This window comes from Peromyscus eremicus, chromosome 18, assembly GCF_949786415.1.
Source record: "Peromyscus eremicus chromosome 18, PerEre_H2_v1, whole genome shotgun sequence".
Lineage (NCBI taxonomy): Eukaryota > Metazoa > Chordata > Mammalia > Rodentia > Cricetidae > Peromyscus > Peromyscus eremicus.
Genome location: NC_081434.1, coordinates 2,463,620 through 2,480,636, shown reverse-complemented (window position 1 = coordinate 2,480,636; position 17,017 = coordinate 2,463,620). Strand labels below are relative to the sequence as shown.

General features: G+C 51.0%; 1 protein-coding gene and 1 non-coding gene across 2 annotated transcripts; one reads left to right on the top strand and one right to left on the bottom strand.

The window, feature by feature from the left end:
- The first annotated feature begins 4,492 nt into the window (after positions 1-4,492).
- On the top strand, positions 4,493-10,984 carry Tac3 (tachykinin precursor 3). The gene is made up of 7 exons (XM_059245666.1): positions 4,493-4,606; positions 5,133-5,251; positions 7,399-7,504; positions 7,663-7,692; positions 8,320-8,373; positions 8,660-8,732; positions 10,751-10,984. The coding sequence occupies exons 2-6, from the start codon at positions 5,138-5,140 to the stop codon at positions 8,713-8,715; spliced, it is 360 nt and encodes a 119-aa protein (XP_059101649.1). The 5' UTR covers positions 4,493-4,606; positions 5,133-5,137; the 3' UTR covers positions 8,716-8,732; positions 10,751-10,984.
- A 2,483-nt stretch (positions 10,985-13,467) lies between these two features.
- On the bottom strand, positions 13,468-13,631 carry LOC131895388 (U1 spliceosomal RNA). The gene has a single exon (XR_009375151.1). It is a non-coding gene; the product is annotated as a U1 spliceosomal RNA (small nuclear RNA).
- Positions 13,632-17,017: the final 3,386 nt, after the last annotated feature.

Here is a 17,017-nt window from a genome sequence, read left to right as displayed (position 1 = left end):
GGAGTCCAGGATAGGGCTCAGGTCGCAGGTGGCCAATGAGCTGGTTCATTAAGTGTGTCCCTGGAGGGAAGACTTGAGGATGCCTGTCTTGGAGACTAGGCTCCTCGGAGATGTAGCCTGAAAAGGAAGCCTAAGGCTGCAGGGTTCATGCAAGCTGAGGGGAACTGGGGTGTGCCAGGACCCTGCTCCCGGGGTCTCTGTCACCCTCCACCCCAGAGATGGGCTGTATCACACTCGCCTCCCAGGAACCCTCTTCCTCTCCATGCCTCTGAGATGCCAAGCTGCTGCCGGTCACTGTTCCATAGCTGGAGTCCCCGGCAGGGGCAGACTCCCTGACTCAGACATGCTGGTCTCTCAGACTGACCCCTTTCCTCTTGTCCTCCTTCATTTTCTGTGTCGGTCTCGGACTGTGCCACGCCACCTCACTGTCTCAGTCTGTGTGGGCTTTGTCCTCGTTAATCTGTGGTATCTCTTGTACCTTTTCCCGCTGTCCTTCATCTTCCTGTCCTCAGAGACGGTCTTGTCTCACTACCCTGTTCTGTCTTTGGGGAACATGCTGTGTATAGCCATGAAATTTAGATCTGTACCCTGGGAGAGATTAGGGAGGGCTGCCATTGTTCCTGTCTCTGGGTGTCTCCTCCTCCTCCTCCTCCTGTCACCACCTCCACCCTCCCTGCCTCCTCCACTAAGCTCTGAGGCTGGGTCCCTCACAGCCTCCATCGGTAGGCGGCTCACGGGTCCAAGTAATCATGCTGGCAGGGAGACCTGATTAACTACCCTTCCTGCCTGCAGATTAATCTCTCTCTCTCTCTCTCTCTCTCTCTCTCTCTCTCTCTCTCTCAGCCCAAGCCCCCAGCTCTGGGCTACAATGGGCCCTGGGCAGACAGAAGCTAAAGCCTGTCCTGTCAGGGCTGGGGCTGGAGGACAGGTAACTCGGGGCTCGGGCTAGCCTCCCACTCCCCAGATGACAACTCCAGCCTTGACTGCTCCTGGCTGGCTGGGAGCGGGTGGTGACCTGAGCTCGATCGCCCCCGCTCTTCCGCCTCATCTCCTGCTCCCAGGGCCTAAATTGTCGTCACTTTCCCAGTGAAGTGTCTGGTCATTTTCAGAAGCAATTTCAGGAGAAAATGCAGCTGCTGCTTCCAATCCTGCTTTTCTTTTCCCAGGGCTGAGGGAGCCGCCAGCTCCCTGGGTGGGGGTGGGGGTGGGAGGGCTAAATAGGTCTCGGGCCTCCGTTCTTCCACCATATTGATGGATGCTAGCTCGAGGATGGGTGGGGCTCCCCCTCCCCCCTTCCCCGCCTCCTCTCTGCTGTCTTTGCCTTTCCTTTCTTCCGGAGCCCAGGGTCCTGAAGTCTATAGGGTTCCATTTTCCTACCTATGGGTTTCCCACCTATGGAAAGAGCTGGAATTGGCTTTTCCACCGGGGGAATCGGTTTTGCCATCCGTCCTGCCCCAGCCTTGTGCCTCTGCACGTCCAGCATTCTCAAAGTATAGGTTGCACAAGCTGTCTTGGACTTCCCCCACACCGAGGAGCCACTCCTGGGCCTCCCAGCTTAATCCGGCTCTGACACAGTCCAGGCTCAGTCATGGCTCCTCCGTGCCCTCGGGGCCTCTTCCTAGTTCTTCATGCGCATCCTGGCTGATAGAGAACTGTCTTCCTTCTCTGTCCAGGTCACACAGGGTCCAGCCCCAAGATAACAAGGGAGTCCACAGTTGAGTACATGGTGGACAAGCCCGTGTGGTCTTGTGCACACAAGCATGTCCCCCTAGAGACTGGTCATTTAACGTCTCACCTTGGTGCAACTGAACATACATACATACACACATACATACATACATACATACTACAGTGGGGTCGGGGACGGGTAGGCGGGTACCTGCTGCTACAGACCCAGACTTTATGTACTTTCTCCTCTATGGAGACAGCATCCGAGATGTGCCTCAAATAAAGGAATGTGCAAAGAAAAACAAAACTCAATAGCTCCATAGCAGCTCCATTCCTGCAACAGACACTTTACGTGCCATTTGCATATGATTTGTGGGCAAAATGAAGCTTCCTGCTCGGGCTTCTCATGCCTCCCTCCTTCATCACCTCACTAGCTTGGGTCAGCATCAGCCCTTTCAAGTCTTTGCTAATCCCGGAGATCAAGGGTGATCAGCCCCCTCCCAGCCTCGACTCCTGCCATCCTCTGTGAGATACAGCATCATCAAAGGACATTATTCATGGTGGGACCTTTGCTGAAGCCCTGCTTCCCTGATGTCAGGGCTCGGGATGGGGATGGCTGTGTTGGGGGAAGGGGCTGACAGAGCTGTGGCCACCAGGCTTCAGCTTTTGAACTCATTTGCACAGCCAACTCCCTTGGCCTGCCCAGCTTGGTCTTCTGTCTCTAGATTGTTGCAGATGGGAGAGGAGGAAGAGGGAGCCGTCTAGGCTAGGTCCTCGAAGGAATGAATGTGTTATGCCATTTGCATGTAAACAGCCCTCCCACTTCTATTCCTCGGCCCACCAAATGTTCACAGCTCTGGGTGCTGGCCCATGTTCTGTGCACACACAGTCCTGCAATTAACTGGGTAATGAGAAGCTTTTAATGAGGCCCCATGAGCCTCTCATATCGTAAAGAGACCTTGATACCCAGCTGCTACCCACATTCTGGGGTGAACAAGGGGTCCTGGGCAGCCAGGGTGACGTTCTGTCACTATGACCCGAGTCCCAGGGTGTGTGGCATGGGGAGGAAGACTTCAGGACTCCATTAGTGCTAGTGGTGTTCATGTTTGGGGGTAGAAATTTACAAAAGCCAACCAACCAACCTGGCTCTGGCTTCCTTTTTCATAAAGTTTTATTGAGCATCTATGATATGCCAAATACTATAGAGTGAGGGATTACAGTAACAGACAAAAATTCTTGTCCATGCGATGCTTGTTGGGGTTGGCATATTTGACAGAGACAAGAAATGAATTATCAGCATGTTGGATATAATAACTGCTGGGAGAAGGGGGTAGGGGGAGTTCACGGAGGAAGCACTTTTAAATAGGGTGATTGGAGGAGTCTATGGTGATCAGGGAGCACATACTACTCCCTTCTCATCCCAAGATATAAAAGGGTTGTAGTTTCCAAATCCCTGAGACTCAGAAAGATGTCCCTCTGTGTCCTCCTGGAAGAGCAAATAGTTCCCTCAAAGGTCAACATGCCCGTGCAGTGATTGAGAGACTTAGCTGGGTGGTGGTGGTGCACACCTTTAATCCCAGCACTCCTGAGGGAGAGGCAGAATCCCTGTGAGTTTGAGGCCAGCCTGGTGTACATCGTGAGTTCCAGGACAGCTAGGGCTGTTACAAAGAGAAACCCTGTCTTGAAACAAACAAACAATCCGAGAGATTTGGGGTAAGAAGAGCCAGATTGCTGTGTACACTGGAGCAAGTCATTGAACCTCCCTGGCCTCAGTTTCCTAATCAGAAAAATGGGCATATTTCTTGCTTCTATTGTGGAGGTGAGGAAAAATCAAATCCCACTGCATATTTAAGCTCCTGATGTGTGTATCCACACTCTGGCCAGGTTCCAGCTGCCGCTTTCCCAGTGCATTACTGGCCCTCTCTGAGTTCTAATTCTGACCCTGGCTCTCCTCCTCTGGCTCTCTGTCCTGGGCTAAGAAACTACAGAAAAGCCCCCTCCTCTGTGTGGTATGTAGACAAGAGCGAGAAGGATCAGAGAAGAGGATGTCTGAGCTTTGAATTAAGACATGAACATTGCCAAGCAGAGCCAGGTGAGGACAAGCTGAGCAGTCCTCACGAGCAGGACAGGAGCAGGACGGAGGGAAGGTGGACCTCCCGCAAGAGGCAGCTGAGGCAGCTGATTCAGTCAGGAAGCTTGAAAAGGGTGAGGATATGGGGGGCAGGCAGAGGGGGGGGTCTCAGTCCTCACCCCAGCAGCCCTGCTTCTCCCTTGGGGTAAGGACCAGGACATGGGACAGCATCCACCGGGGGAGGAGGAAGGCAGAAGGAGCCAGAGACATCCCCAGTCTTCAAGTGGGGCCTCAGCCCCAGCTGTCTTGGTGGAGGAAGGGACAGAGACACCGGCCTAAGCTGCTCCAGGCTGGTAGTCAAGCTCGGCGGTTTAAAGGGAGAGGAGCTGGTGAGTTATGAGAAGAAGGTCCAGGAGACACACCTATTGAGCTGGACCTGGCAGGCAGTTTTGTGAGAAATCACACACAACGGCATTCTCCAGAGTGCCTGCCTTGGGTGCCTTTGGGAAGTGGGCTGCTGGACAACTGTAGCTCGCTGCTGGTTCTGGTGTGTGTGTGTGTGTGTGTGTGTGTGTGTGTGTGTGTGTGTGTGTGCATGCGCCTGCGTGTCTGAGTATGTGACTACAGCCTGCATCTTCTACCCTACCAGCTCTCCTCCTCCCCTCCAGCCACCCTGGGATTGGTGACTCTCAGCCCCTCCCCTCGGCTCCCCCAAAGCCTCCCAGAACCTTTATCAGGGAGCTGGGACTGGTTCCTGCCACCTTCCAGAGCCCTGCGCTCACTTCTGTCTCCCGAGCAGCACCAGCCAGCTCCCTGATCCTCCCGTCCAGCCAGCTCCCTGATCCTCCCGTCCAGCCAGCTCCACAGGTAGGTCCTGGGAGGATAGTGTGGTGGGCTGAAGCTGGCATGAGGATGATGGGTGAGAACCAGAAGGGGATAAAGGAGAGGGCAGCCTCTGACAGGCAGGTAGGGTACCAGGAAGGCAATCAGAAAAGGCCCCAGGATGGAGATGCGTCTGGTGCCAGAATTGAGACTGATTCTTAGAGGTTAGAAAGTTTTTCTTTAAGTCTCGGGGTTATCTAGTACTGTAAGACAGTAACTGGGGTCTCTTCTTAAGCTAAAGAAACAGACCAGATCATGTCCTGTGAATCTATCGTCCTTATCATCTAGAGACCCCCAACACCACATCATTGCTCATTGGTAGGCAGATCCTGGGGAGCTGTTTAATAGGGGGACCCCCTTCTCAGAGGTGCATCTCGCACTCTTCAGATCAGGGCTTGGAAAGGGGAGGAGAAGAGCTGGAAAAACACGGTGGAGCCCAGGCGCTGGTCAGGAGGACCTGCCGGGTTCCCACCAGGCTGTGTCTTCCCTGATTCTAACCTTTGTCCTTTAGACACCATGAGGCGCGCCATGCTGTTCGCTGCCATCCTGGCGCTCAGCTTGGCTTGCAGCTCTGGGGCTGTCTGTGAGGAGTCTCAGGAGCAGGTGGCACCTGGTGGGAAGCACAGTAAGGTAAGATGTCCCCTGACAGAGTCCAGTCCCTCAGGGAGACTTGGGATTCTGTCTGTCTGGATCGCTGGAGGGAGGGAGGTGGGCTGGTGGGGTTGGGCATTGTGTCTCTAAATTTCTCTGTATTTCTGGTCCTCTCCTATTTCTGTTGTATCCAGGGCATCTCTCCGTGTCTTGGATATCTGGTAGATAACATGTACCTTAAAAAACATTGCTCAGCATTCTATGGACTGAGCAGTTGGCATTTATATATACATTGCATATATATATACACATGTATCACAACAATTAAAGAGGAGGCATGGATTTGAGAGAGCAAGAGGGGAGCACATGGGAGAGGTTGGAGAAAAGAAAGGAAATGGAAGAAATAATGTAATTATATTTTAATTCAATTTTTTAAAATTAAAGAATATGTTCAGTTGTTGGCTGGTGACATGTGATGGAGTGGTGCTGTGGGTAAGTCGGCTACGTAAGTTCTCTGTAGTTTGGCTCAGCTCTGTCTCTTGGCAAGGGACAGATCTCCCTCCCTCGATGGAGCCAGACGCAGGCAGCATTTCTTTCCCAAGTGGCCCTCTGCAGACTATTCCATCTATCGGTGACACGTGTTCTTTTATTTTCAAGATGCAGATACCGCCCCCATCCTCTGCGCGCCCACCTCCCAGTCTCAGGAGTGTCTAAGTCCCAAGGTTTCCTCTTCTCTCCTCTCCCTTGCCTACTTCGAGCCTCTGCTTAGACTGGTGAAACAGAAATCAAAAAGCAAGCCAGGGCGAGCCTGGATTTCCAAAGTTCCTCTAAGAAAAAGAAGAGGACTCGTCAGGGTCGGTGTAGGGGGAGTGCAGTGAGGAAGTCTTTTTAGGGGTTTGAGTTGACAGCAGTTACATTGGTACAAATGCTTTTAAGATGATTACAGGTGGGACTTATTACAAATTCAGCGTGTGAAGCCTTCTGCCTCTCCAGCTCCAATCTGCTTAGCATCTCATTACAGGAGGTGGGCTGAGTATTCGAACAATTTGGAAAAAGTGGCTTCTGGGAAGCTACGTGCTGGGCAGAGAGAGGAGTGGGGAGAAGGAGAGGGAGAGAGAGAGGGAGAGAGAGGGAGAGAGAGAGAGACAGAGACAGAGACAGAGACAGAGACAGAGCACACACACACACACACACACACACACACACACACGCACGCACACACGCACACATGCACACACGCACGCACACGCACACGCACACACACGCACACACGCACACGCACACGGAGAACATGCATGCTCTCCCGGGCAGCTGTGCAGGTAGCGGCAGTTGTGCACCAGATCCAGACAAAACCCACTGCCCTGTAAGTGTCGAGTCCAGCTGGACCCTGTGTAGTCAGGGTGGTCAGATGATCTGGGTTCTTCAGAGACAACCCCACTACGGTGCTAGAGTACCAAGGAAACCCCTCCTCCCCTCTTGGTCAACAAAAGAGACCATCTCTCTCCCCAAGGTCTGTGGGTACCAGAGATACTGGGTGGAATACATGTGTGGGGTGGTGCCTGGGTGACTTGTTTGGGGTGTATCCTGGGTGCTCCCTGCAGCCCAAGGATACTAGGACGCTAGAGAAGGGCATAACTGAGATTCAGGTTAGAGGACACCTGCTAAGTGTGATGGGCCTTTCTTGAGTGTGGGGAGTTCATGGCTCACTCCATGGACTAACCCTATCTTTGAGCAAGCTGGTTTCTGAAGTTGTGACTTTGTCACTGAGAGGTGGCAGGAGCTGGGTGGGGGGTTCCAGGAGACAATCATCCTTGGTCTTGGGGGACAGCATGGTCAGCACCCCAGGAAGTCAGTCCAAGGCAGCCAGGCCAACAGGCCAGCCATCCGGAAGTCTCTACATGGCTCTGAACTCCACCATGTCCACGAGCACCATGGGGTCACATTCAGATTCAGGTCCTGTCCAGGTTTCACGTAGGATTCTGCATTTCTAACATGATCCCAGGGCTGCTGCCCCTGCTTTACACACCCATTTCTCTTCCAGGCTAAGCCAGAGGAAAACCTGAAGGAAGTGGGGTATTGGATTCAACTGTGGTGGGGCTTAGGGCAAGGCTGTTTTGTGCCAGAAGAGAGCGGGTGGATGGGGTGTGGACCTTGCCCCTCAGCTCTCTGCTCCTCTCCCCTACAAGGACTCTGACCACTACCAGCTGCCCCAGTCTTTGCTCCGGAGACTCTATGACAGCCGCTCAGTCTCTCTGGAAGGGTTGCTGAAAGTGCTGAGCAAGGCTAGCGTGGGTAGGAGGAGGCTCTGGAGGGGGAGGGGCACAGGGGCAGGGCCTGGGGAACCCCTTTGGGGGGAGGGGGATGGGTGGTGTCCTAGTGAGTTGGTGAGGGCTGTGATTTGAATTTCTCTCTAATTGCTGCTTCCTACACTCTCGTGCTTGGCGTCACAGAACCTAAGGAGACATCGCTTCCTCAGAAACGTGAGTAGCTTCTCCATCATCTGTGCTGACCATTTGCCCAAAGTTCCGCTGGCATGCAGCCAGCAAGCCATTTTAGCTGACCTTGACCTCATCTCAGCCGGTGCTGCGGACAATACGCCAGCTGCGGACAATACGCCAGCTGCAATTGCTTAGCTAGCCTTTCTGAGGGGGAGATGGTGCCAGGGAACAAGGAGAGAGCAGGTGTGAGGGGCGTGGGAGACTGTCCCATCCCTCGCTGGCTGGTCACTGGGAACTAAGGGGCTCTCCTGATGGCAACGAAGGCCCTAAGCCAGGCACCTGCTGTGGCGGAAAAGTGATGAGATGTGAGTGTGTGAGTGCTGGGGGAGTGGGCGGGAAGAGAGGACGGGCAGATAATATCCCTGCTGGCTGTGGAGTTCAGGCTCCCAGGGGATAAAGAGGAGCCAGATGTGGCGACACACGTTTGTAATTCCAGAGCTCAGAGGTTAAGAAAGGAGAGATGGAAAGTACAGGCTAGCCTGGGCTACACCAGAAATTCCAGGGCAGTGTAGGATACTTAGACTTTGGAGAGGGAGAGGGACAGAGAGGATGAATTCCAGTCTCAGAAGTCTTGGCATGTATGTGGACAACATTGGCCTTTTCTTTCAGGTGACATGCATGATTTCTTTGTGGGACTCATGGGCAAGAGGAACAGCCAGCCAGGTAGGGTACACCCAGCAAGAAGGTCTGGGTACTGCCGAGGATATGTCAGAGGTGCCTCCCAATTTGTCACCAGAGAGGAAGATGAGACTTTTCTCCGTTGTAGTGAGGTGTCTCTTCCTGTCTCAGCCATCTCCCTGAGCACAGTAGGACAGCCCTGCTGTGGCTGAGGGACGGAAGGCTCTGCCTCCTGCCCGTTCTCCCAGCCCTGTGTTCCGGTGCTGTCCTTCATAGCCAGCCCTTCCCTGATTCAGAATTCTTCCTAACTGTCCCGCTTGCTCCACCCCAGACACTCCCACTGATGTGACTGAAGAGAATACCCCCAGCTTCCGCACCCTCAAATAGGCACCCGTGAGAATAAGGTAAGCACTGTTGGGGGTGAGGGGGTGAGGGAGCGGGGGCTGTGAGCTGTGGTGCTCACAGATACTACCAATGCACACACTTTTGCCCTAAAACACAGACACATTGCCGGTGTCCAGCACACCGAGCGTCAAATGCAACGATGCCCAGAGAGACGGGCACGTACTTGTCCCCACTGCTCTGTTTCATCTCCTTCTCCTGTGTCATGGACTCTGTTGATTGTTGAGCAGACAGAGTGAGTGTGGTAGGAAACAGGGAGAGGGACCCTGTGGAGGCTTCTCCAATGGTCAGCTGGTGGGTTTTGTTTTTTTTAAGACACTGTCTTCTTGTGACCTATACAAAAGATGGTGAAATCGTCTTTCAGTCACTGTAAGTCTGATTCACAGCTGAAGCGTTTGCTCTCCCGAGGAGGTTGAACTGTGCTGGGTTACAGCCTCAGAATGCAGTCAGTACAGTTATGATTTAGGAAGAGATTCAGGGATGCTAAAAGTCTGGAAATAGCTGGAAACCACATCTTAGCCACCCACTGCAGCAGAATGTATTAGAACAGGACTTACATTCAATCCTGGACCTGCCTTTCTCTGGCTGTGTCTCCTTGGCCACGTGACTTAACACCGTGCCTCAGTTTCCCCGTCTGGAATATAAGGATGGTGATAAAATCTCCCAAGGTTGCGTTTTTACAGACAAAGCCTTCATAATGGTTCCTGGCACACTGGGAGTCATCTATATTATGGCTCTTCCAGTCTGGAAGCTGAGTGTCGGGAACGGTGGGTGGAGAATGTCCTCATGTGTTCCCCTGGCTGGCTTTTGTTTGACTGCTGAAAGCCATCTAGGCCAGACCTCAGGACTGAGTGGGCTGAGAGATTCCTCACTTGTCCACTAGTGTGAAAGTCCCTCAGGGAAGTCTAGTCAAAACACAGAAACTTCTGCCTTGATGCAGTCTACCCACACACGGCAAAAGCAGCTTAATTGATGCCTTCCTTTTTTTCTGGCTTCTAAAGAGAAGGAAGACACGAGTGAGTGGGGACCCTGGGAAGCCTCTGCGGTCTACACAGGCTCCTTCCTTTCTCTCCTTGCTCTGGGAATTCACAGTCACTGGTTTCAGGGTGGCCAGTCCGAGACCCCAGAAGCTGACCCTTGATACCACCTGTTCATGACTCCCTCGGACCCGGGACCAGTTCCGGTCCCCCATTTACTGTTGGGTGAGAGGGCACAAAGGGCTGTAATAACTGTAACTTGCTGATTGCATGGTGCTTACCATATCATTTTGCTCTCATTAGATGGTTATTTCAGTCCTGCCAATGGCCAGATAATTATACGGGTAGCTATATCTGGGTGACATACTCTCCTCCAACGTTATGCACTGGCCATAAAGATAATTACAGTGTAATTTTGCCATCGTATTTTATACAAATGGTAAATGCAAGTGCATTGTGGAAATCTACTTTTAATATTTGCTGGTGAATCCAAGTTCTTTCAGTGGGACTGAGCCAGTAATTGCTGCCTTCCTAATCTCACCACTGACGGTATTCTAAACCTGTTAGGTACAGACAGATGGGACATGCAGTCCCCAGGGGCTAGCGTTTAAAGGCAATTAGAGGAAGTGGATCAACACTGCGTCATTTTATTTCATTCACATAAAGCTACTGAAACGGAAGTCATTCAGAGCCTGTCTGGGAAGAAGGACTGGGTTAAGCAGGGGGGGGGACGACACCGGTCACTGTGGACCGGCTGTGTCTGTGCCAGCCTCCTGGGAGTGCTGGGTGATAGGAACTGGTGACTTCACTTTTCTGCATACACTCCACAGACCAGGACACAGTGTTTAGCACATCGGGGAAGGGGCAGGCACCTGCTGCCAACAGTTAGTCCCCCAGCCCAAAGGCTGCTGGGACAGCTGAGAGTTAAGCTTTCCTTTCTGCAGAGATGGCCATCCCTTGTTCCCCTCAGTGGGTGGGACAGTGGGCGTTTTGTGGGACAAAGATCTGATTTTAAAGTTTTATTTGTTTATTTTTGTCTTTAGCACTCCACTTCTGGACCCCGGACTGCATCATAAAGACATAGTCCCTGTACCAATCCGAGTGCATGCTCTCCTGATTCCCTTTCTCTTTCCCAAGCTTGTACCATCCTCCTTTTGATTCCCTCTCCTCTTTAGCATAGAAGCTGCATGTGGATAGCCTCAATCCCCCGGGTACTAAGTATTCAGTATGGTTTCTGTAGTGTCCTGCATTTAAAATACAGTGTTTCCTTTTCAACAATAAAGATTTTTACAAAGGAGTGAAATGAGAGATTGGTTGATGAAAGAATGTTTTTTTTTTCTTCAGAAACACATATATACAAAAAGATGATACAGTGTTTGCATTGTGGTTCAGCAGGTAAAGGGGCTTGCCACACAGGCCTGATTACCTGAGTTCAATACCTGGAATCCACCATGGAAGGAAGAGAATGGAGTCTCAAAGATTGTCTTTTGATCTCCACATTGTGTCATGGCATGGTCCCTTTCTCTTATACACACACACACACACACACACACACACACACACACACTTAAACAAAAAACACTACACATGATAGTTAAATAGACATATCTTCATCTTGGATACATATTAATTGTTCTACTAGAACCCTAAACAATTCTTCACACAATTAACATCAGATTTGGTGATTAAAAGAACAAATATACAGCAGTGTGGTGGCACATACCTGTACCTCAGTATTGTGGAATGTTATTTTAACTGGGCAAAGATGTGTTACATTTGTTTATGCTGCAGAATATTACTTTAACTGTGTAAAGGTGTGTTACTTTTGTTTATGTTGCATTTATTTAATTATGAAAAGCTGTTTCACCTTGCCTGCCTAAGGCGCCTGATTGGTTTAATAAAGAGTTGAATGGCCAATAGCTGGGAAGAGAAAGGCTAGGCGGCAGAGGGAATAAATAGAAGGAAGAATGGGAAAAAGAGGAGAGAAAAAGGGACACACCAGGGGTGTAAGTCAGCAGCAGTCGAAGTAAGCTATACAGAAAGAAAGAAGATAAAAATGCCCCGAGGCAAAACATAGATGAACAGAAACAGGTTAAGTTAAAAGAGCTAGCCAGAAAGAAGCCTAGGCTAGGCCAAGCATTCAAAACTAATAATTGTCTGTGTCATGATTTGGGAGCTGATTGGTAGCCCAAAAGAAAAACCCTGGTACACCCCAGCACTTAGTCTGGGCCACGAACGGGAGACTCCATTTCAAGAAAAAACCCCAACACATTTGGATAGTTTGTAACAAAGTCAGAGGTGAGTTTCAGAAAAGGGGAAAATTCAGTCAGCAACTCCCGCACTTCGTATTTAGGGGACTGTGGAAAGACTCTGCCCCTGCCCCACAATGTTAGCGTGGGTTCTAACAGGTCCTGGGGATGAGATGGGAACCACTGCTGGGTGGCTGTTCCCTCCGGGTTACATCTGATCATTGCTGTCTCCAGTCAAGGGCAGCTGTGATCCTCTACATGAGGCCCTCCTGAGGCTGGCTTATTAACATTCCCATGTGAAGGGAGGGGAAGGCTAAGGAATCCCTGTTCCTCCCCAAGGATGTGAAGTGGTAGACTATGGCAGAGGACCTTGAGTAGCTCTTTCTAGTTCCGCTGCCTGGAAGCTCTCTGGGATGCAGCTTTCATGAATGTTGCCCATACTGGGGTGGGGTGGTGGGGGGAAGCTTTCCTATAACATAGCTCTCCAAGTAACCTGATCCTGGAAGCAACCTCAAACTCCAAACTCATAGGTTTACCAAGCTGACCTTAGACACAATTGTCTCTTTGGTATGTTGTTGCTGTGGGACCAATAAAAATTGCCCCCCCCCAAAAAAAAACCCCCACAACACTCATTCATGGATTTTGTAGTATGGCAGGGTTATGGACAAGCAAACACAGCTTGATCTGGTCGGGGTGAAGGCTAGACAGGGAGGTTATTACAGAGGCCAAAAGAGAGGCAACGTCCTCAGTCTTAGCTGCTGTAGTCATAGAAAGGCTGATCTGATTCTTCCTTTGCAGTGTGCCCATTACCAGCCATTACCAGCCCTTTCAACACTGGGATAGTAGACCCCAGAATGTGGCCTTACATGTCACGGGCGTGGGTGTCTTTTATCAATCTGATGTGCTAAGGATCACAGCCCCACTGATCCCAAGGGGTGGCTCTGTACCCCAGTGGAGCATCCTGGGAAATCCCCGAGCTCCCAGTCTCAGCTAGGTGTTGTGTAGCTGTTTGTGCACTTGAGCTGGAGAAATGCAAAGATGATGCTTAGCCTTCCCAAGGCACCGTCAGGACCAGGTTTCGGAGCCAGGTGCCTCTTCCTGTAGCCCTTTTCACCCCAGGGGAAGTTCCAGCTTCCCAACTAGGTTTCCTTTTGACGGACAGGTACACAGTTTAGATGGGGAAGGGAGAGAAAGCTCCCATTCACACCCAGGTCAAAAGTGACCGCACTTGGTGTCGAGAATGAGAGACGTTAAGGGTTTCAGTGACAACCTCTCTCTCACCCGAGGAAAGGTGGGGGGAGGGGGAGGGACAGGTCTAGATGGGAGGCCGTTGGGGAGGGTCAGGTCCTTAAGGATGTGATGGAGATGCTGAAGTGTAGCTCTTCGAAGTTGTGGGCTTCTGGTGTGTGTGGGGGGGGGAGGGGGGAGGACTCAGTCATCTTTGAGGGGCTGGCCATGCTCTGATGAGTACATGGGCAGCACAGACTGCATTTGGTCCATTTTTTTTTCCTCAGGGGGGAGCGCGCATGCAGTCCCCCACTACCATAAATTTTGCAGTCGAGTTTCCCGCATTTGGGGAAATCGCAGGGGTCAACACACCCCAAGTGCAATGGGTGAGCCTCGCCCTGGGAAAACCACCTGCTTGATCATGGTGTCTCCCCTGCCAGGTAAGTATTTGGTCCATTTTTTTTGAGGGGGGGCAAGGGTGGGAGGGTGGATCTGGGAGGAAGGGGAAGTGTGTGATTGAGGCGAACTGTATGAAAGTCCCAAATAATCAATAAGAATATTATGTTGCCAAAAAAAAAAAAAAAAAGTGACGGTACTCCAGATTCAAGAGCCATTCCCCAGAGATCATCTATTGGACCTCTCAAAATGAGCTATCTACAGGGTATTTGAGACACTTTTGCAGGGTCTAGGGGAATGTTTTGGGGCTGTGAAAGCCCCATGAGTTGGCTCTGCTCAAACCTGGAGTCTGCCATGTGTGCTGAGCGGCGACCATGGTCTGCTAAGTAGAACATGAACGTAGAGAGGTTGCTCTCTGGTGGAGCAGGCAAGTACTACAGCACCAGTGATCTCGGGAAAATCAGTCTCTAAAACCAATCTCTCTCCCTTCCCCTTCCTTCCCCTCCCTTCCCCTCTCTTCCTTTCCTCAGTACGTAGCCCAGGCTGGCCTCAAATTCCCCAAATCTTCCTACCACATCCGTCTTCTCAAATTCCTATTTACTGTACTTGGAGAAGGGCGCAGGATTGAGGCCCTCCTCTTCCTGTTATAAAGAGGTTGAAGTCTACAGAGACCTAATCCCTCTTCTAAATTCCAGATCCCTTCTTCCCTTGTAGCCTTGTGCTCACGTATCATTGTGACTGTGTGTGTGGTGATTTTCTTTTAACAGCGCTAGATAATAAACAATATAAACTTTGGTCTACACCTTCCAGGTGATTCCATAGCTGGTGAAGTTGACTAGGCTTCATACTCCAAAGATGGCTAAGGCAGCTGGTGAGAGAGGATGAGCAGATCTTTCGAGACCTGTGCCTGTCTCATTAGGGTTAGGGTTAGGGAGCTTTGGGGGCTGCCTTGCCCAGCTGTGGGAGCTGGACCCGTTGTCGGAATACAGCATCGACCTTCGAGGAACTCTTCCATTACAGAGCAAAGTGAAATTCCCCGCCTCAAACTATAAGAACAGGTTTGCTTGACTGTTGTGTGAATTTTTGTGGGAGGCAAATGTCTGTTCACCCCAGAGAAGTCACCAATGGCAGACCAAAGAAATAACTCCACTCGAGTCTAGCTTGGTTTGTGAATGGAAAAAAAGAAAAAGAAATAATAAAAAAAAGAAAAAGAAAAAAAGAGAAGGAAACATGACTGCTCCTTGTGGAGGAGGTTTATTGTAGATGAAAGGGAGAGCATAGCCAGAGGCAGGGACATCTGGGAGAGTCCAGAGGGACATGACCAGACTGAGCTGGGCCGTGTGGGGAGAGGGGGAGGGGAAGGGAGAGAGGAGAGCAGGGGAACCCGGTGCAGCAGCCAGGAGGTTCAAAAAGAGTGAGTGACCAAAATAACTGGATTATACAGGGAAAGGCAGCCCAGACCCCTGGGCTGGAAAGTTAGGGTGGGGACGGGGTGTGCAAGCCAGGAGGGCCCTGTAACAGGTAGGGGCTGAGGGATGCCAGGAGAATCTGGTGGGCGGTGTATGCTTTGATATGTTAAAAAGGCACCTCCTCTATTTGTCCCAGGTTTGGAACCTAACAGCTTGGTAAACCAACGAGTTTAAAATTAGGGTTAGTTACAGGGGCATGAGCGAGGGATTATTTACAGGCGTCTGGGTAACTTACAGGGGCTACGTCACCGAAGAAAATGTCTCAACAGTCGTTAACTGATCATACACCCTCAGGTAAGTGGGTGCCCTCCACGCCAGCAACCACTAACTGCCCATGCCGGCTAGCTTCTTGACAGCGTGTCCCAAGCTAGAGTCACCCGATAGAAGGGAATCTCAATTGAGACAATGCCTCCATGAGATCAGGGTATGGGTAAGCCCGGGGGAGCGTTTTCTTGTTAATGGTGTATGTGGGAGGGCCTAGGCCAGTGTGGGTGGTGCCACCCCTAGGCACGAGGTCATGGGAGAAGCAAGCCCGTTTGCAGTGTTTCACCACGGCCTCTGCTTCAGTTTTCGCCTCTGGGTTCCTGCCCTGGCCTCCCTTCATGATGAACCATAAACTGTGAGTCAAATAAACCTTTTCCCCAATGTTAGGGTTTAGTGGCAGAAGGGTACCTTGGCATATCAGGGCCAAGGAATGCCGCAGAAATCACACTACGCAACAGATCACGCAATAGATTTATTGGGGGGGGGCGTCGGGGAGCAAAAGGCCACCTCTGATCCCGGACAAGAGAGAGAGAGAAGAGTGGGCCAGCGATGGTGTGGACTTTTTAAACGGCATGCGTTTCATATTTGGTGGCTGGTGATGACATTTCGCATTTGGCTGCTGGTGCTGAGTTGCCGAGGGAGGCTGGGGCAGGGTGGGGGTTGTGAGGGGGTGAGGGATGAGGGGTTGGTGGGGAAGGGGACCTGGTTCCTAACACCCCACAAGTTGTTTTTGGTCATGGTGTTTTTTATCACAGCAATACACACCCTAACAAAAACACTACCGATACGTCCCGGAAAGCAGTGGGACCTCGTGAGTACCCCACCCGTGACAGCCATTAATGGGGCCAGTCTTATGCAGATCTAGTTAGTCACAGCTACGGAAAGATTCAGGAGGGCAGTTGCCTTATCATGCTCTGAGGACGGTGATCCCCAACACGGCCCCTTTCCCTCGAACCCTTCTGTGCCATTCTGTTAACCCTGAGATTTGTGAGGAGAAAAAAAAAAACCCAAGCCCGTGGCTGTCCAATTAAAGCAAGCTGTATTTTGGGGTGCACCTGAGACTGGCTGCCTCACCCTAAGTCAGGATTTGAGAGAGCAGCTCCCACTGGCTTCCTGAAGTCCCTCATAGGAGAGATAAGTAAGGTTCACAAGGATGAGAGGGTTGGCAGTTGTACATTGTTAGAAGGACCCAGTGAGGAGGGCAGAAACGGGGGTGCAAGCAGTTTGCATCAGACCTTAAAAACAGGAACTTCTTTCTAATTACAAATAGAAACCTTATTTTGCAAGGATTTAACACAGGACAAACAGGAACTTATTCTTTAACTAGGATTTAACACAGGACAAACAGGAACTTCTTAATTACAGCTGGAAACCTTAACTCGCAAGGACTTAACACAGGGCAAACAGGAACTTATTCCTTATCTGTCTTCACTGCAAACAGAACTCTTAACCTGCAAGGTACAATTTTCCTGTTTCGGTTTCCCATTAACTTGCTAGGCGTATTGTTCCTGTTTTGGTCTCACAATTCCTTGAGCCCTGGAGGGGTTACTGTGGACATCTCACTCAGGACTGAGCATCCGATAACCACTCAGCAGTTATCAGTTATGAGTCTGCAGTTAACCACTGACCACTGCAAAAAGCAGCTTCCCCGGCCAAGGATGACGTCGACAATAAAATATGGGCATAAACATCAATGTTTGGAAGG